The 21,446-nt window shown below is 37.0% G+C and overlaps 1 protein-coding gene across 3 annotated transcripts in view; it reads left to right on the top strand.

Moving 5' to 3' along the window:
- Positions 1-20,305, top strand: part of LOC110667188 (uncharacterized) — a 29,532-nt gene extending 9,227 nt beyond the window's left edge. The window contains exons 4-7 of one of the 3 annotated variants that reach the window (XR_009150685.1): positions 2,758-2,840; positions 2,956-3,072; positions 19,290-19,363; positions 19,816-20,305. Coding sequence is in view for 2 of the 3 variants with exons in the window: in XM_058151589.1 (XP_058007572.1) it covers positions 2,758-2,840; positions 2,956-3,072; positions 19,816-19,887 (272 nt within the window). In the remaining variant the exon portion in view is untranslated. Of the gene's footprint in view, positions 1-2,757; positions 2,841-2,955; positions 3,073-19,281; positions 19,364-19,815 lie in introns of all 3 variants that reach the window. The other 2 variants (XM_058151590.1, XM_058151589.1) reach the window with 2 other exon arrangements.
- Positions 20,306-21,446: the final 1,141 nt, after the last annotated feature.

Genomic DNA, 21,446 nt, shown 5'->3' with positions numbered 1-21,446 from the left:
CAAATCGGAGGTGACAATGCCGTTTAAATTCTTCCCAAGTAATTCCAGGGCGATCTCTATCTAGTTTAAGAAAACAGACTTGTGCATCCCTATCGAGATGATAGGAGGCGATCTCCACCTTCTCCTCCTCTGGAATTCGTTGGTGTTGAAAATAATGGTCACAACGGCTTAGCCAAGCAAGCGGATCATTTTGTCCATCATAAATAGGAAATTCAAGTCTGCCATATCTGGGAGCCTGCATCCTGGCTTCAACTGGGTTAGGATCGTGTGGCCGGGTTCTCGTTGCCTACGGTTAACACTTCCTGCCTCGCCCGTCCACTCGCGTGGCAGCCAGGTCCCTCGAGAGCTCTTCAATGCGGGCAGAAAGTTGTTCTCACTCTACTTGATCTCTTTGACGATCCTCTTGGTACATTTTCATGAAGGTTTCAAGTTGCTTTTGGATATTATTAGATGAATCGCCCATAACTTCCGGCTCTGATACCAATTTGTTATGGTCCCGAATCTGTGATCGAGTTACAGGACGATTAATGGTAAATTCAGCTTGTGGAGTGTGCAACGGGCAATTTTTTTTAGACTTTCTCCTTTGAGAACCTATGGTGTATTGTTAAAAAAAAGGGCTCGTTAAATGAGAGAACCCTTCGATCTCTTAACACAATAAATTGAAGATTGAAATTCTGATTCTTTATTCCATTCCTAGTTCAACTTAAATAAACAAAGAGAAATAACAAAGAGATAACTGCTGCATGCAAAGTAGGAACCACTACTGATTACATGCAAAATGGACAACCAGAAAAATAGGAACAAAATAAGAAAATAACTGAAATCAAATCTGCACACAGCTGCACTGCTTGACCACTTCAGCTCCCTTCCTTTAAGCCACGTTTCTGACACAGAATCCCCTTAGCAAACTTGTCACTGCACGGTAGCATCTGCACTTCTCTGCTTCTGCTCATAACAGAACGTAAGTTGCCAGCTAATACCTTTGTTCAAGCTAGGTAAACCAGGTGGAGGAATTTCTAAATTTTGTGAAGGCCTAATAGGTGTATTTGTTTCTACTTTATATCGAGGACCACAATCATACCCAAATGTAGTGGCATTCTCAACACATGAACTTTCTTAAGAAAATGAGAAGTTAAAGTCGCAGCAATATTAATTGGAATAAATGATGAACAATGATATGCTCCAAACCGCTGGCATGCATAAGCTCTTGCAAAATTAGTTCATGCTACTATTACTGCTACTTCTATCTTTAATCCCAAGCAAATAAATATCTTGCATTCTACACTCCTAACCAGTTGTTTTACTAGCATTCTTCCAATATTTTCTAGCCTTCAAGTTCAACCACAGCTTTTTCAGTGCTAACAGATTTCATAATTCACCAGTTTCAACCAAGTCTTTGTGACCTTCATAATACTACTACTTCTATCTTAAATCCCAAGCTATGTTTGAAGCACAATTCAAGTATAATCTTCATAACCTAAGCATCTATTTATTGTGACAGGATAAGCGGATTTGCCTAAATACTCTTTAATCACTTCAGTAACATCAAAAACTCCACTTGAAAAACAAAAATAACATAATTAACAAAGTCGCCTAACCAGAATCATTTGGCAACCAAACAGAGCAGTGACTAGTTCTTAGTTTAGCACTCCAATTACTTTCCTTGGTTTTCTCAGCAATCAAAAAGAGGTGTTAAATGGAAATGGAAAGGAAGAATTTTGTAACCTGATTTTAGTCAGAGGAAGATATAATTGGTGCTAAGAGAATCCAAATCGAGATGAGAGAGAGAATTGGTGGGACCAGATGGAGTTCGGAGCTCTTTGATCAACCCAAAGCGGAAATGAAGAGTGACTGAGGGTATGAGGAAGAAGTGAAAATGTGAGTTATAGGCAAAGCAGAAACAGCGTGAGGGAAGCTGGAAAGGGGAGAGCTGGATTTGTGAGGGTAGAGGAGAGTATAGCTAGAGGCAGGGCAGTGTGGATTCTTGGATGAGATGAGATTGAGAAGAAAGGAAAAGGGATTAGGCCATTAAGGAAGAAAAAATGAAGGATTAAACCCCTAGAGAGAGAAGAGAGGGGCAGGAGAGAGAAAAAAAAATTGTTGTTAAAATATTATGTGGCATATAGAAAAAATTTTTGAATCCACCTAGGCATGCCCGCATCATCTTTTAGCTAGAGCTCTCATCGGAAAGTGATATAAGGGATTTTGGGTTGTATTAAATTAAAGTTCGAGTACTTTTGTGATATAAATTGAAGTTCAAGGATGGTGTTGATAAAACCCCCAAAATTCAAGGACGGTGGGTGAAAATTAGCCCATTGTGTTGGGAAGCAATATTCTTTTTTAATGGAAGAAGTGATTATTAGCTAGGAATATTTTGAAAATTGGAAATGCAGTGTCATTGAAAGAGGAATCTAATATTCTAACCGAAATGCAGTGTCATGAAAGAGGAACTGCTGTCTCTTAGCTGATGAAGTTGGGGGGACCCTAATAATTCACATTTTATTGTAAATAAAAGGTGCTCCTCTATTGTTTGATTGTTGCGCTTTGTGCTTATAAAATTTCCATAAATAGACTTGGTTAGATTCTATTTGATCACTTGCACTAACCGTCTCTGAATGATGCAAAGGATGACATAAAGAGATATTTTTGTGGAAGGACAATTGTGATCAGGATTAGCCTTTAAATTCTGAATTTACACTTTACAGCACGACAATTTTTTCAGGAGTGCTTTGACACTTACTTAGTATGGGAATGCAGCTTCTATGGTGAACTATATCTCATGTGGTAGCAGCCAAAGCAACTCATCAGTGCAACAACTTACTTCTGATGCAGTCATTGAGGTACTGGTTAGATTTCATGTTGTGTAGCCTAGTATTTCACAAATGACCAGATGTACTTTGCAATTGCAACTCTTATGTTTCGGTATTGTTTTTAACTTGTTGTTTGTAATTTTAGGTTAACATTGAGGTCCCTTTTGCATTTAGTGCAATTCCAGTTCAAGCAATGGAATCAAGTGGGACAAGAATCCTTGAACAAATACTTGGGCTTATGCTTCCGCGCTTTATGGCACAGGTTTGTTGGAGATCTCTGTGAGATTTGCTTATCAATAAATGCAAACAAGCTGCTTGGTCTGCCATAGTGTTAAATCATGACGTGTTCACAGTTGGTTGTCCTGGAATTTGCCATATAATTACACTATGTTGGTAGTTCCTGCCTATGCATAGAGAATTTATTTAGTGCAGCTGTTGTACATGTAATGGATACACTTTAATCATTGATTATAATAAGATCCATATGGGACCCTCCATGATCAATGGTTATAATATAACTGTTGTATATATAATGCTTTTATTTTAAAATTTTCTCTATACATATGCTCTTTAATTCTCAGAAGATGTTTGTTGATTCCATGTGAAGGCTCCTATCTATGAGAAATGTATTCTACGTAAGGAGTAGGAATAGTAGGTTCATGCTGATTGCTGGAGTCAGAAAATCCTTTAAGTTACGCGAAAATAGGGGTAGAAAGCAATTTTATTCCATCTCTTTCACATCTCTTCCGCTACTTTTTGGTTTCTACTTTCTGCAACAGTGCTTCTGTGGTTCTGCTCCTATCTCCATCCTCCTTTTTCTTTTAGCCTTCTTGTTTCCTAAAACCAATTAGGTCCTGGAATTATGAAAAGCAAGAGAGTGCTGAATTGATGTGAGAAACATGTGATAGCTTTTTATTTGAAAAGGCCTAGGCATATTGGAATATTGAATAACATTTGTTCTTCCTGTCCAAATAGCTAAACCGAGAAGATACTTGAAAAATGAACTGGATTTATTATTAAGTTGCCTGATAAAACACATCTGTAATAGCTCTTGTATGGTTTAAATCTGCTATTTCAATTTTGACTCTTGTTCCTTCCAAGTTCAATGGATGTGTTGGAAACCTGTAAATTAGCCAAGATTGTGTAGTTTTCTAAATATAGTAGGAGATAATTAGGTGATTTATTGTTATTATTAGGATTTATTTTTTTCCGTTTCAGTCTTAGACTTTTTGTATAAATAGAATCTTATGTAACTCAATCAAATGTACTGAAATAGAACAATTTCCCACAAAAACTCTGTTTCAACATGGTATCAAAGCCAATTTGATTTTTCTGGGCAAAGTTGCATAAAATAGAGTTAGGGTTTCCTGGGGTTAAGCTTGTTGGCAAAACTACAGGTGGAGTTGATATACACCACTGCCCTCAAGAGGAAGCCCAACTAAAGTTCAGCCGTTCCCCGAAGTTTTATCGTCGTTCGTCCATGCGCGTGAGCTCACGGGCTGCCAGAAGATTTCACGTCCTTCCCACGCGCCTGCGCGTGATGCATCTTCCAGCCTTTTTTTCAGCCACGCTACCTTCCGGTGACATCCCCATCACAGCATGCCTCCGACCAGCCATACCCTAGTGTCTGGTTCTTGGTTTCTGTCCTTGAGATTTTTTACAGAAGTTTTTTTTCCTCAACCTTTTATTATCTACAATTGTGCAATGGCTGAGGGGAAGAAGGTTTTTACTGGTAATTTCAATAATGAAAACCCCTCTTTACAAATCAGTCCAGTTAAGCTTGATGGGACTAATTACCTTGCTCGGTCGCAGTCTTTTCTCCTGTTTGTTCAAGCTAGAGGTATGCAAGGTTATATTATTGGAGATAAAACAAAACCAGAGATCACTGATACAACATACAGCCAATGGCAATAAGAAAACGCACTTGTGATGTCTTGGCTTATCAATTCGATGCAATCTCATATTGCTCGTAGATGTTTGTTGCTGGATAATGCAGCTACCATTTGGAATGCTGCCTCTCAAACTTACTCACAGATGGGTAATGATGCACAGATATATGAGCTGCAGAATAAGGTTCATGGAACTAAGCAAGGTAAGATGACAATTGCACAGTATTATTCTGAGTTATGTGGTTTATGGCAAGAGTTAGATTATTACCAGGATTTTCAAGCCTCCTGTGCTACTGATGCTGCAAAATTTCAGAAAATGGTTGAAGAGGAACGCATCTATGATTTCCTTGCTGGATTAAATATAGAATATGATCAGATACGGATCTAGGTTCTTGGCAAGGATCCCATGCCTTCTTTGCGACAGACCTATTCCTATGTGCAGCAAGAGGAGAGCCGTAGGAGTGCTACGATCCATTTTTTTCCTGTTGACAAAGCAGGATTGGTAGCTGCTTCTTCTCGAGAACAGGCCAGTCAAGGTTCCTCAGACAAGGACCAGCTACATTGTGATTATTGTGGCAAGTCAAGGCATACAAAGGAGTATTGCTGGAAACTGCATGGTCGCCCAACTAAAGGGCGTGGGGGCAAACGAGGTGGTTCTTCCAAACCACAAACACGTCTCAGAAGTAGTTGAATCATCTGAAGAAGCCTCAGAAATTGGATTTTCTCTAGTGCAGAAGTTCAGACTCTGAAACACTTGTTGTCACAACTGGATTCTAAATCTACCACTGCTACCTCCTCTAATTTTGTTAAGTCAGGTATTTCTTTCTTTGCTAATTTTGATAAATCATCTTGGGTTATAGATTCAGAAGCAAACAAGCATATGACAGGTTCTTTAAACAAAATTTTGACTTACTCTCTATGTTCAAGGAAAGAAAAAGTCCGCCTAGCGGACGGGTCTTCGACATCTATTTCTGGGACAGGTTCTGTTGCCTGCACTCCTGACTTAAGTCTCAATTCAGTCTTCATGTTCCTAGTTTTCTCATCAATCTCTTGTCTATTAGTTCCCTTACTCAAGCCCTCAATTGCAAAATTGAATTTTTGCCTACTCACTATGTTTTTCAAGAATTGAAAATAGGGAGAAAGATTAGTAGTGGTAGGATGCAAGATGACTTATATCTTTTGGATAACAGATGTGGTGTTACAGAGCCTAGCAAAGGCCAAGCTTTACTAGGACATTCAATAAATGCTGGTGATGAGATTATTTTGTGGCATAGATGGTTAGGACATCTCTCCTTTTTTTGTTTTAGAGAGGTTTTATCCTACTTTGTTTAAGAAATGCAAATTTGACTCACTGGTTTGTGATGCTTGTGAACTTGCTAAACACACAATACATTCTTATCATTCAATAAATAGTCAAAGCTTGGTTCCTTTTGAGACTTTACATTCTGATGTGGGGGGTCCTACCCAAACTGTTTCTTTATCTAGTTGTCGATGGCTTGTTACTTTTATTGATTGCTGCACCATATTAACTTGGGTATATTTGATGAAAGCAAAGAATGAAGTGTTCACTTGTTTTCGACAATTTCACATAATGATTTGTACCCAATTTGATGCAAAAGTTAAAATCCTTAGAACAAATAATGGCACAGAATATGTTAATGGAGTTTTTCGTGCTTATCTAGACTCTAATGGTATATTACATCATACTAGTTGTGTTAGCACAAGTGAGCATAATGGGGTATCTGAGAGGAAGAACGGACATTTACTAGAGGTGGATAGGTCTCTAATGTTCATTATGAATCTCCCTAAACCTTATTGGGGTGATGCTGTTTTAGCTGCAACTTATCTTATCAATAGAATGCAACTTAGAACATTAAATTTTAAGAGTCCTTTAGAAGTCCTACAGGGTACCAATTCTTATGTTGTTCCACCAAAGATCTTTGGGTATGTTTGTTTTGTTCATAAAACTAATATGGGGAAGCTAGAACCTAGAGCTCTTACGTTTGTGTTTGTTGGATATTCTGGAACTCAACAAGGGTATAAATGTTATCATCCTCCATCCAAAAAGTACTTTGTGAGCATGGATGTTGCCTTTAGGGAAACTGAATCTTATTTCTCTACACAGTCACCTCTTCAGGGGGAGCATAGAGAGGAAGAGTTGTCTTTTAACCAACCTTTTGATCCTACTTCAAGGGGAGTCTATTAGTGACCAAGACCAATCACCCAAACCAAAAACCCTAGCAGCAAAATTGGACAAAATGGATTTGTTGAGATATACTCGTCGGAATAAAGTGAGTACAATTGTTGAGCATGATACTATTGATAATACCACTATTCAATCTAATGATTCCCTGGATTCAGTTCCTGAGCATTCAGAAGAATTATCTGATAAGCGTCCTTTGATTTTGATGATTCTAATCCTAATCCTTCTGCTAATTCTAATTCTTCTGCTGATGACCTTCATTCCCTTTGCTATCAGAAAATGAGTTAGATCCTGTACAAAACATCCCATTTCCAAATTTGTTCATGCCCATTCGTTCAACTATGGAAGGATCTTTCTCATTAGAAGCTGATGAGAATACTATTGTGCGCAGTGGAGGGAGACACAAGTGAGTTGAGTATGATTCCTTGTCTCCCTCCTATAGAGCCTTTGTATTGTCTGTTGCTGTTATTTCTATTCCGCGGGATTGGAAAGAAGCTTACCTTGATCCAAAATGGAAGATAGCTATGGTTGAGGAGATGAAGGCTTTGACAAAAAATGGAACATGGGATCTTGTTACTACTCCATTAGGAAAGAAACCAGTAGGATGTAAGTGGGTGTTCACAGTAAAATACAAGGCTGATGGATCCATTGAAAGATATAAAGCTAGGCTAGTAGCAAAGGGCTATACACAGACCTACGGGGTTGATTATGAGAAAGACATTTGCACCTGTTGCAAAGATGAATACTATCAGAGTATTGTTATCCTGTGCAGCTAATCTCGAGTGGGATCTTCAACAATTTGATGTTAAGAATGCCTTTTTACATGGATAAGGCGCCAAGGGGTCTGAGCCTAGGTGTGCAGCGGCGCAGCGCAAGAAGCAGCGCGCAGAGAGAGAGATGAGAAAAAAAAAAAAAATGTGTTGCCCGCCTTTCTCCGTAGAGCGCGCTAGATTTGGAGCGTGAGCACGAGAGAGAGAGGTGCTAAGGCGCCTTTATGGAGATCTAGAAGAGGAAGCATACATGGAGATTCCTCCAGGCTTTGACGATGATAAGACCAAAGAAAAGGTTTGCAAATTAAAGAAAGCTTTGTATGGTTTGAAACAGTCACCAAGGGTGTGGTTTGATAGATTCAGGAAGGCAATGATTTTCTTTGGCTATCATCAAAGTAATGCTGATCATACCCTTTTCATGAAGCATTCTAGAGGAAAGATCACATTACTTATTGTTTATGTTGATGATATAGTTGTGACAGGAGATGATAAGGAGGAATTTGTTAGGTTGAAATCTCTCTTAGCCCAAGAATTTGAAATCAAAGATTTGGGAAAGTTGCGATATTTTCTTGGGATAAAAGTTGCAAGATTTGATAAAGGGATATTTATCTCTCAGAGAAAATACATTCTGGATCTCCTGAAAGAAACTGATGCTCCTATTGAAGTCAATCACAAGTTACAAGCAGGGGTTGGTAATTCAGTTGATATGGGAAGATATCAAATGTTAGTTGGAAGATTGATTTATCTTTCACATACTAGACCAGATATAGTCTATGCAGTAAGTCTAGTAAGCCGGTATATGCATGATCCACAAAAATCTCATTTAGAGGCTGTGTTCCACATTCTGAGATATCTAAAATCTGCACCTGGGAAAGGCCTGCTCTTCTCCAAGCATGGTCACTTACAAGTAAAAGCTTTTACAGATGTATATTGGGTAGGTTCCCTTGATGACAGAAGGTCAACCTCAGGTTATTGTACATTCATTGGGGGTAATCTTGTTACTTGGAGAAGTAAAAAACAAAATGTGACTGCTAGATCGAGTCCAGAAGCAGAATATAGAGCCATGGCACAGGGAGTTTGTGAACTACTGTGGTTACAGAAGTTGATGGATGAATTGAAGTTGTCAGATACAAATAGCATATCCTTGATGTGTGATAACATGGCAGCTATTAGTATTATCTACATTCTTGTTCAGCATGATAGAACTAAACACATAGAGATTGATCGACACTTCATAAAGGAGAAGATAGCAAATGACTCATTGACAGTTACTCATGTAACTTCAACATAATAGCTAGCTGATACATTCACCAAGGATCTTAATAGCAAAGTTTTTCACACTTTAGTTTGCAAGTTGGGCATGTGCAATATCCATGCACCAACTTGAGGGGGAGTGTTGGAAACCTATAAGTTAGCCAAGATTGTGTAATTTTCTAAATATAGTAGGAGATAATTAGGTGATTTATTGTTATTATTAGGATTATTTTTTTCCGTTTTAGTCTTAGACTTTCGGTATAAATAGAATCTTATGTAACTCAATCAAATGCACAAAAATAGAACAATTTTCCCACAAAAACTCTGTTTCAACAGGATGCTTAAATTGGTCATTTTACAAGAGTGTTGTAAATGAGAAATACCGATTTGCAGATTATAATATATATAAATGGCTTTGTTCTATTAGTAACAATAATAAAATGTGGGAAAAGTTTGTAACATATTACTACTTGAAGACATTAGGATCTAATATTGGGATTGCTTTGTTAATAAGATAAGCTTTGTTATGACAATTTTCATGAGATCAGTAATATCTTTATAATTAGTTCTCTCTTCAAGGATTGGTCCTTGATTTTTTTTTTATTCTTCTCTCTTTGTTCTACATCAGTTGGTTTATTGTGGAAAGAATTATGTGCAGTTGACTAAAGATTAGAGGTGGTGTACAATGAATATGCATACCCGAATTATGAAAGGCAAACTATAATGGCTTATCAACGATGTTTATCTCAGTTAAAAAAAAAAAAGTAAACCAGCCCCCACCATTTTTTTTTTGGTGGGGGTGGTGTTTCGTGTTGATGTATCTTGGCAGAACAATGATACTCGAGTTAACAACTGCACTATGTAGGCTACTGGTGTTTATTGATGTCTTGAGGTTGTTTTGAGCTTAATGAATGCTACTCTGTCTCTAGGGTAGGTAGGAGGAGTGAGCAAGACAAACCGAAAAATTATTCTTCTAACTGAAAACCCTAAAACCGAAGCGAAAAAGAGGTTAACTGAACTGGTTTATTTCAAACTGTTCAATAGATAGTTTCATTTTAAAAAATTGGTGGTTAATTGGTCCGATTAAATGGGTAGGAGAGAAAAGCAAATAAGTGGGTAATTCAGGGTACAAACTGTGGTTTATCGGAAATGAGAGAAATAATAACGGAGTGGGCATAATCATAGACAGAACATTGAAAGACGCTGTAATAGCTGTGAAAAGAATAGAAGATAGAATTATACTAGTAAAGCTAGTACTAGAAGCAAAAACAATAAATGTAGTTAGTGCTTATGCCCCACAAATAGGATTAGATAGTGAGAGTAAACAAAGGTTTTGAGAAGATATGAATGATTTAATGCAAAGCATACCAAATTAAGAGAATATTTTCATTGGTGGAGATTTGAATGGACATGTAGGAAGTGATAGGCAAGGCTATGAGAATGTTCATGGAGGTTTTGGTTTTGGCAGTCGAAATGAGGAGGGAAAAAGTATCCTGGATTTTGCTATGGCATACGACCTAATACTAGCAAATACCTACTTTATAAAAAGAGAGTCACATTTAGTGACTTTCAAAAGTGGGCAACATAGAAGCCAAATCGACTTCCTCTTAACCAGGAAGACAAATAGAGCTCTATGCAAGGATTGCAAGGTCATTCCAGGAGAGGCTTTAACAAGTCAACATCGGTTAGTGGTCTTGGATGTCAAGTTTAGGAACAATTCAAGTAAGGTCAGAAGAAATAGTGTAGCTCGAACAAAGTGGTGAGAATTCAAAGGAGTTAAGCAAGTGAAGTTCAAAAATGAGCTTCTCGAGTCCGAAGCATGGAAGCTGAATATGGAGGCCAATGATATGTGGATACAAATGGCATAAAAAATTAGAGAAGTAGCTAGAAAAGTACTTTTGAGAGTCTAAAGGACATGGACCACCCTCAAAAGAGAGATGGTGGTGGAATGAGGAAGTACAAAAGGCAGTGAAGAGGAAAAGATAATGGTATAAGAAAGGACCTAAATGTGATAATAATGAGGCATATGAACAGTACAAGATAGCTAAGAAAGAGGCAAAAAAAGCAGTTAGTCAAGTAAGAGCAGAGGCCTTTGAAAAGTTATATGAGAAACTTGGAACTAAAGAAGGGAAGAAAGATATTTATAAATTAGCAAGGAGGAGAGAAAGAAAATGTCAAGATCTTAATCAAGTTAGGTGCATTAAGGATAAAGAAGGAAAAGTTTTGGTGAAAGACGAGGACATTAAAGAAAGATGGAGAAATTATTTTAATGATCTCTTTAATAATAGTCAAAATGGTAATAGCATGAATATAGACTATAGAACGATAGAAAAGAATGTGAATTATACTAGAAGAATTAGATCTTTAGAAGTAAAGGAAGCACTCAAGAGAATGAAAGTGGGTAAAGCCTGTGGACCTGATGGAATACCAATTGAAGTGTAGAAGTGTTTGGGAGATATGGAAGTGACATGGTTAACTAAATTATTTAATAAGATTCTAAACTCAAAGAAAATGCCTGATGAATGGAGGAGGAGTATTTTAGTACCTATTTTTAAAAAATAAGGGAGACATACAGAGTTGCTCGAACTATAGGAGAATTAAACTCATGAGCCATACTATGAAGTTGTGGGTGAGAGTTGTGGAGCATCGACTACGTCATGATACTTCTATCTCTCTCAATCAATTTGGCTTCATGCCCGGTCGTTCAACTATGGAAGCGATCTTTCTCATTAGAAGCTTGATGGAGAAATATAGAGATGTAAAGAAAGATCTACACATGGTTTTTATTGATTTGGAGAAGGCTTATGATAGTGTTCCAAGAGATGTCCTATAGAGTGTGTTAGAACAAAAGAGGGTATCTATTAGATACATACAAGTGTTGAAAGATATGTATGAAGGAGCAACTACTATTGTGCGCACAGTGGGAGGGGACACGAGATTTTCCGATCTCAATTAGATTACACCAAGGATCAGCTATAAGCCCTTATCTTGTTACATTAGTTTTAGATGAATTGACGAAACATATACAAGAGAGTATTCCTTGGTGCATGATGTTTGCGGATGATATTGTTCTGATAGATGAGACGCAAGAAGGAGTCAATAGAAAGCTAGAGCTTTGGAGAAGTACTCTAGAGTCAAAGGGCTTTAAGTTAAATAGAACAAAGACAGAATACATGCATTGCAAGTTCAGTGAAAGCCAAACTAGTGATAGGGAAGGAGTTACTTTGGATGGAGTGGTACTGTCCCAAAGTAATCACTTTAAATATCTGTTACATATTATAGGAAGAAGTTTAGGAATAAAAAGGAGGGAAAAGTTGTTGTAACTGAAGGAGAGTAGCTGATGGCAGTTATAGAAGTCAATAAACAGCTGGAATTGATTAGCTGGAATTGATTAGTAAACAGCTGGAACTGATTAGATAAGCAGTTACAACTGCTAAAGTGTATAAAACTGGGGAGTTACTTTGTAATTGCATAACTGAAATTTCAGAAATAATATTCTTCTTTTTCTCTCTAATTTTCTCCCTAATTCTTCTTTCTTCCGATCCTCTTTCTTACTTCTTCTTTCTCAGTTACTTCTTCTTCTACTATTCTCCTAATTTCTCTTGTTAGGGATCCAAAACCCTAACATTTGGTATCAGAGCTGGTACGTGGTGGGATTGATTCAATTGTTGATTCTTGTGAGTTGGAAATATGACTAGATCTGTAGTGGTGAGTTCTGAGATGGTCAAGATTGCTGAACTAGAGGAGAAAATGAGAGATCTCCAAGAGGAGACTCGAGGAATGAAGGAGGAGGCAAAGAAAACTTCTCTGGAACTTAATTCTTTCAGGGAGGAATTTCGGGCTTTCATGAGCATTATGATGGAGGATAAAAACAAAGAAAAAGGAAAGGAAATTTGTAGCAGTGATGAGGACAGACCTGGAGTGCATGAAAACAGGGGGCTGTTGGACAGATCTGGAGTGCATGAAAATAGGGGGCTGTTACCCATTCCTTCTCAAGGTAATTCTAGAAACTCTAATAATTCTTTTAGTTGTGAGGGATCAAACCCTTATCTGCCTAAGATTGAATTGATGACTTTTGATGGAAATGATCCTAGGGTTTGGATTAGGAAATGTGTTAAATATTTTGATGTGTATGGAGTGCCAATGGATAAAAGGATTGGGATTGCTAGTCTGTTTTTAACTGATAAGGCAGATGCATGGTTTCATAACTGGAATAGGGAAAAGAGTCATTCTTGGAAGGAATTTGAGCAGAGTATTTGTGAGAGGTTTGGGGATCAAGGGTTACAAGATATTGTTGAAGAATTTATGAAGTTAAGGCAGGAGGGGACTGTGGATGAATATCAAGATACTTTTGAGGATCTAAGGATTAGAATGGAGAGGGTTATGCCAGATTTGGGTGAATCCTATTTTCTTTCAGGATTTATTGGGGGTTTGAAGGATGAGGTGAGACTTATGGTAAGAATGATGAAACCAACCACTCTTTCTCAAGCAATTGAGGTTGCTAGACTGCAAGAGCAGCTTTTGGATAATACCAGAAGGTACAAAGGTCCTGCTAAGAATTCTTATACCACTGCAAGTTTTAGACCTAATTCTTACAGCAATCCTAACAATAGCAATTCTGGCAATAACTTCAGTTTTACAAATGCTAGCCAACCCAACCAAAATTCTAGATCTAGTCAGCTATACTCTTACCCTCCAAGACCACCTCTTGTTAATTCTCTTCCTAAGCCAAATTTTTCTTTGAACAAAACAATTACTAGCAGTACTACCCCTGTTGTAACAGCCAATTCTTCAGTCAACAAACCTTCCAATCAACCTAATTCAACTACTAAAACCAACCCAAGACCTTGTTACAAGTGTGGGGAGAAGTTTGTACCTGGGCACCTATGTAAACCTAAGACTGCAATGGCTGTGCAGATTGAGGAATTAGAAGGGGAAAATGAGGAAGAAGGTTTGAATATGTTAGAGGAATCACAGGAGTTGGAAAATATGGGAGAACCTATGCTATCAATATATGCTGTGGAAGGGAAGCAAGGGAATGAAACTATTAAAGTCTTGGGGAAGCATAGAAGTAGACAGCTGGTGATTCTTATTGATACAGGGAGTACTAATAGCTTCTTGGATAGGAAAGTTGCTGAGGAATTGAAGCTGCCAATGGTGGAAATACCAGCTGCCCATATTTCTGTTGCTGATGGGAGGAAAATTACTTGTGAACACAAATGTCAACACTTTTCTTGGCAAATGCAGTCTCATCATTTCAATTTTGACTTGAGGATTCTACAGTTGGGAAGTTTCGATATGATTTTAGGGGTTGATTGGCTTAAAAGTTTTAATCCAATTTTGTTTGATTTTAAGGCTTCAAGGGTTATATTGAGTGGTTATGGGAAACCAATTGTTTTACAAGGGCTGAATGATTACTCTTCAGGATCTATTCTGAAATCCTGTGATACTATTTCTGAATTACTTCAAAAAGGAGGGGCTGATTTAGCAACACCTATTTTTTGTGTTTCAGTTTCAGAAAGTGAGCAAAATGATTCTGTTGTTAATGCAGTAGCAGTGCATGTGGGTGAGGGTTTAGAGCAGCTATTGCAAAAGTATCATAGTATCTTTGAGGAACCCCATGGCCTTCCACCATTTAGAAGCCACAATCATGCCATTCCATTGAATTCAACTTCTCAGGCCATTAATGTTAGGCCATACAGGTATCCCCATTTTCAGAAAGCTGAAATTGAAAAGTTAGTTTCTGATATGCTGCAATCTCATATCATTCAGCCTAGTACTAGCCCATATTCTTCTCCGGTCCTTCTGGTGAAGAAAAAAGATGGGACATGGAGATTTTGTGTTGATTATAGGAAATTGAATGATCAAACAATCAAGGATAAGTTCCCTATTCCTATTATTGATGATCTACTGGATGAATTGCATGGAGCTTGTGTTTTTTCCAAGATAGACCTTAGAGCAGGGTATCATCAAATAAGAATGCATATTCCAGACATACCCAAAACTGCATTCAGAACTCACCAAGGCCATTATGAGTTTACTGTGATGCCTTTTGGGCTTACCAATGCCCCAGCAACCTTCCAGGCATTGATGAACCACATATTGCAGGCTTATTTGAGAAAGTTTGTTCTGGTTTTTTTTGATGATATTTTAGTCTACAGCCATAATATGGAGACACATTTGCAGCACCTAGAAGTAGTGTTTAAGGTTCTACAAGAGCAGCAATTATATGCAAAAATGTCTAAATGTTCTTTTGGGAAGACTGAAGTAGAGTATTTGGGTCATATAATTTCAGGGGAAGGGGTAGCAACAGATCCAAAGAAAGTGCAGGCCATGATTACTTGGCCAACCCCTATTTCTGTTAAGGAATTGAGGAGTTTTTTGGGGCTCACTGGCTACTATCGAAAGTTTATAAGGAACTATGGTATCATCAGTAAACCCTTGACAGATTTATTGAAGAAGGATGCTTTCCAATGGGGTCCAGCAGCTCAAGAAGCCTTTAACAGGCTCAGGCAGGCTATAACTAAAGCTCCTGTTCTTGCTTTGCCGGATTTCACAAAAAATTTTGTTATTGAGACTGATGCTAGCAACTGGGGAATGGGTGCAGTATTGCAACAGGAGAATCATCCTATTGCTTTTATTTCTAAAGCTTTTGGACCTAGATCACAGACCCTATCTGTGTATGAAAAGGAGCTTTTGGCCATTACCTTTGCTGTCTCTAAATGGAGACATTACTTGGAGCAAGGTCAATTCTTCATAAAAACTGACTATGAGAGTATCAAGCATCTTTTAGAGCAAAGGTTACATACTGGATTACAGCTGAGGGGAATTTCAAAATTATTAGGCCTTGATTATAAAATTCTCTATAGAAAAGGAGTTGAAAATAAAGTGGCTGATGCCTTATCTAGAAGGCCTGATAGGACAGTTCAGCAAGTCAATGTATTGCAGCTGTCCAATTCTTCTGTTACACCAACTTGGATGTCCAATTTGGTTCATAGTTATGAGGGTGATGAGAAAGCATTAGAGTTGCAAAGAACTCTTTCATTGGATCCTAATGCATATCCTGGTTATAGGTTGAAAAATGGACTGATCCATTATAAGGATAGAATGTATGTGGGGGCTGCTACAGTTTTGAGGCAGAATTTATTGGCACTTTATCACAGCACTGCAGTTGGGGGACATTCAGGGGTGCATGCTACTCACATGAGGTTGAAAAAACATTTTTTTTGGCCTGGTATGTTGACTGATGTTATGCAGTATATCAAAACTTGTGATACTTGTGCTAGGTGCAAATCTGAGCATTGTGCTTCCCCTGGTTTATTGCAACCATTGGAGATTCCTACTCAACCTTGGCAACAAATTTCTATGGATTTCATAGAGTATTTGCCAAAATCAAATGGGAAAGATACTATTCTAGTAGTTATTTGCAGATTGACAAAATATGCCCATTTCCTTCCCTTAACACATCCATTTACAGCTTCTTCAGTAGCCAAAATTTTTATGGATTCTGTGTTTAAACTTCACGGCATTCCTCAATCTATTATTTCAGATAGAGACAAAATTTTCACTAGTCTCTTTTGGAAGGATCTCTTTAAATCTTTGGGGGTTACACTTGCTTTTAGCACAGCATATCACCCTCAAACTGATGGGCAGTCTGAAAGATTAAATCAGTGCTTGGAGGCCTATTTGAGATGCATGTGTCACTTGCAACCTTCTTCTTGGAGTAAATGGCTTTCGTTAGCAGAATGGTGGTACAACTCTTCTCATCATAGTGTAATTAAGATGTCCCCTTTTGAAGCTCTTTATGGGTATTCTTCTCCATTTCTGCTAGTAATTCCATCAGAGTTGCCTACTGTTGGTGCTGTAGCTGAATATTTGGAACAGCGGCAACATATGAATTCTATTCTTAAGGAAAATTTGTCATTTGCACAACAGAGAATGAAGCATCAAGCCGATAAAAAGAGAAGTGAAAGGGAGTTTGCTGTGGGAGATTGGGTCTATTTGAAACTCCAGCCTTACAGGCAATCTTCTATTGCCCTTAGGACTTCATTGAAGCTTGCTGCCAAGTATTATGGTCCATATCTAGTGTTGGAAAGGGTTGGCTCAGTGGCCTCTGATTGCGATTGCCACCTAGTTCCTATATACACCCTGTCTTCCATGTTTCTCTTTTAAAGAGGAAACTAGGAGATAAAGTAACCCCTTTGACGGAATTACCAACAATGATAGAGGAAAGGGTTATTGTTGCTCCTGAGAAGGTTTTACAGAACTGATTTATTACATGTGACAAGCAGCATGTGCTTTAAGGCCTCATTAAATGGGCTAATCTACCTGCTGAAGATGCTACTTGGGAAGATCAAGCTTCTCTCTTAGCTCAATTCCCTGAATTTTCACATTCTTGGGGACAAGAATGTGGTAATGGGGGAGGTATTGTTACATATTATAGGAAGAAGTTTAGGAATAAAAAGGAGGGAAAGGTTGTTGTAACTGAAGGAGAGTAGCTGATGGCAGTTATAGAAGTCAATAAACAGCTGGAATTGATTAGATAAGCGCATACAATCATAAAGTGTATAAAACTGGGGAGTTACTTTGTAATTGCATAACTGAAATTTCATAAATAATATTCTTCTTTTTCTCTCTAATTTTCTCCCTAATTCTTCTTTCTTTCGATCCTCTTTCTTACTTCTTCTTTCTCAGTTACTTCTTCTTCTACTATTCTCCTAATTTCTCTTGTTAGGGATCCAAAACCCTAACAATATCTCGGCTCAATCCTTCAAGTAGATGGGGGATGTGAGGAGGATGTTAGTCATAGGATTAAAGCCGGATGGTTGAAGTGGAGACGTGCCACGGGAGTTTTATGTGATCACAAGATCCCCAATAAGTTGAAAGAGAAATTTTACCGTACAACCATACGACCGGCTATGTTATATGGTAGTGAGTGTTGGGCATTGAAGGAGTCGTATGCGTCTAAGATAAGAGTTGCAGAGATGAAAATGTTAAGGTGGATGAGTGGCCATACTAGACTAGATAAAGTCCGTAATGAGAGTATTAGAGAAAAGGTAGGAGTGGTACCAATTGAGGATAAGTTGAGAGAAGGGAGATTGAGGTGGTTTGGTCATACGGAGACTTCAGTTAGACAAGTAGAGCACATTAGGTTAGAGGATAGAAAAAAAAAAAAGGGGTAGACCTAAATTGACTTGGAGAAGAGTAGTACAACATGACCTAGAAGCATTACAAATTTCTGAGGATTTAACCCAAAATCGTTTAGAGTGGAGAAAGCGAATTCATATAGCCGACCTCAAATTTTTGGGATAAAGGTTTAGTTGAGTTGAGTTGAGTTAATCACAGTTTTGCATAAACTTGTATTTTAAATTTTTAATGAACTATATAATTAATTTTGAAAAAAAAAATATAATGAGAATAAAAAGTCATGTGTTCACATTTACTTCATAATAATAATATTGAGTATAATGTTTGTTCCTAGATAACAATCATTATTTACGATTTCTTTAGTGAAATATAAGTTTATATATATGTATATATCAAATTTAATTTATTAGGTCGAAAACTGATTAACCATTGAATCGAATCAGAAAAAAATGATTTACTGATGTTAAAGGTTAGGTTCAAGAAATTGGTTAATGAATCGGTTAACTAGTCTGTGCTCACCCCTTTCTAGGAGGGGATTTTGGAAAAACAGCAAAAAGAAGATCTTCTTTTTGGTAAACAAAGTTGTATAGCCAGAGAGTTGCATACACATGGCTCATGTAGAAGTTAATTGTAATTGGATGAGTATTAATAGGGGATTGATTGTAGTTGCATACCAAAATTATCCCCAATGCAGAGTAGAACACGGTCATTGATTGTATTCAACCTTCCCTTTGCTTCAATGACTTGAATTAATGTCCTTCCTCTTACAAAGATGCAACTTTACTATTGCATCAAGTCTCCACCTCTATTTATATATCATAGTGATTGATTGTAGTTGCATACCAAAATTATCCCCAATGCAGAGTAGAACACGGTCATTGATTGTATTCAACCTTCCCTTTGCTTCAATGACTTGAATTAATGTCCTTCCTCTTACAAAGATGCAACTTTACTATTGCATCAAGTCTCACCATCTATTTATATCAGTATCAGTGATGTTATTATGATGCTTGATTGAACAAAAAGGTCATGGGACCATAAGAAGTGATCCCTAAAAACAATGGAATGATTTATTTTTCTACTTTCTTTTTCTCTGAGGGTCATTACGCAGTAGGGGATAATTTTGGTGATGTTTGTTTTAGTGATGTAGTCAAAAGTATTCCTGAAAGATAATGACAATGTCATGCTATAGTTCTTTAATTTTATAGCGATGCAGGAAGACCCTATCAAGAGATAAGGGAAATGAGTAACTTCAGGGGCAAGAGCAAATAATGCGTGAAGTCTAAAATGGTATCTTGACACTCTACAGGATGCTTTTCTTTGTATTTTTTTTATGTTTTCTTGTAATTTGATTCATTTTGTTCTGCATGGCAATTAAATGTGGATGTCCACCATTAGATAGGGGGCGTTAGATGAAAAAACAAATCTCATCACCGCTTACTGAGACGATTTTTAAAATTTCATGAAATGAACCTGTTTTGAATTTTTGGTGACAGTTGTGAGCATGACTCTGATTTCTGTAAATTATTTTTGTTGCTTGTGATCATGTTGGTCGTTCAGTAATATATGAAGTATAATTTTTGTGGTTCGCATCAGAATGGAGTGGTAATTTTTATCAATGAAATCAACAATCTGGATATCTCAATTTAAGAATCCTGTTCTGTGTCTCGACATATTGCTCTGTGATTACATTGTCTTTGCCACATCCCATTGACTTATATTTTCCTTCCATTGTTGTACAGCTTGTGAAAGACTATCAAGCATGGGCTACTGGTGACACCTCAAGGCAGCCTCTTGGAACAGGTAAGATTTGAGATTTGAGGAAAGCAGCACTGGCTACTATGGTATTTGAATCTGTAGTCTTCTTCAGTTAGGAATCACATGTTTACAGAGTACAATAGGCAGTGAGAATCCCAACTGCTCTAGGTACACTTTTTCTTATCATTCCAATACAAAGCTGGTCTTAGATCTTGATTTATGAGAAAAGGTACAATGATCATTTAAGCAGTGATTTACTAGTGTCTTCTTGCTGCAAAAAATAGAATCAGCATGTCATCCTGTGGATGATTTCATGGGGCTATGCTCTCATGAGCTCGTCCTAAAATTTTGAACCTTTTATGCGTTTCCATCTCTGCTAGGGTGATAATGTGTTATTACTTGTGAATATGATTTAAATCTGACAGAAACTTAACGATTTTAAGATTGGAATAATTATCGTATTTTATATCAAAATCTCAATGGCACTTTATATCTCTGCAAAGCTTATATAAATGTATTCGAATTACAAATCTTCGAAGAACTGCTCTTTTTTTTTTTTCTTTTCTTTTCTTGTGTGCATTGTAAAAAATGATCTAATCTTTCCAAAGTTGTACAAAGATCAATGTTTCTCTTGCTGATCTGGGTCCTCAAAGAAGCTTTCTTGCCTTGTATATGTGTGATCTTGTGTTAGAAGTGGCTTAATTGCTGGCCCATTCCCTTGAGGGATACTGATTCCATTTGGATGGAGATGGTTCTTGGGAGTACCCTAGAAAGATCTGCTTGTTAGTTTTGCAACTTTTTTGAAATTATATATATATATATATATATATATATATATATATATATATGGTAATTTGCTATGCATCTATTTTAACCAAAATTACTCTGATTGGTTAATCATACTGTGTCGTTTTATGTGATGAACTAGTCCATTTTAACTAGTCTAACCTTATGAAATATTTACATTTTGAAATAACAATAACAACGACTAAGTCTTAATATCAAGTCAGTTGAAGTTGGCTATATGAATTTTTTTTGTTATTTAATTCTATTTGAAACTAATTAAGCATCAATATTCAAAAATTAAAATCTTTTGATACTATTTTTCATTATGTTATTTTAGGTCTGTCTTTTTCATCACTCATTTCATTATTAATTTAGCACATTTTTATGCCAATGCGTTCGATGCTTTACATCAGATATAGTCAAATCATCTCAATCGACCGTCTCTCATTTTATCCGTAATGTATGTTAATGCACTTTTTAGCAAATGTGATTATTTCTAAACTTATTCATATTGTATTACCAAACATCTATATTAACATTCACATCTTGTGCCTTGGATATCAAACATTTATTCATACAATATAAGTGGCTTAACTATAGTTTTATAGCTCATTTAATACCACATCCGTGTTGATGTAACGAGTGCTTAATTGAGCACAACCCATATTTAAATCAAAAGGATTCATATTCATGAGAGTTTTACACTGGTCATCAACTTACCACAAAACTTCATTCTTTGCCTGAAGCTGGGACAAACTATGCTTGGATAAGTAACTTTCAAATTCTTAACATGATATATTTTATTAAAGATTTCAAAAAAAAAAAATTA

This window comes from Hevea brasiliensis, chromosome 8, assembly GCF_030052815.1.
Source record: "Hevea brasiliensis isolate MT/VB/25A 57/8 chromosome 8, ASM3005281v1, whole genome shotgun sequence".
Taxonomy (NCBI): Eukaryota; Viridiplantae; Streptophyta; class Magnoliopsida; order Malpighiales; family Euphorbiaceae; genus Hevea; species Hevea brasiliensis.
The sequence above is the reverse complement of the archived record's forward strand: the minus strand, read 5'-3'. Positions and strand labels throughout refer to the sequence as shown.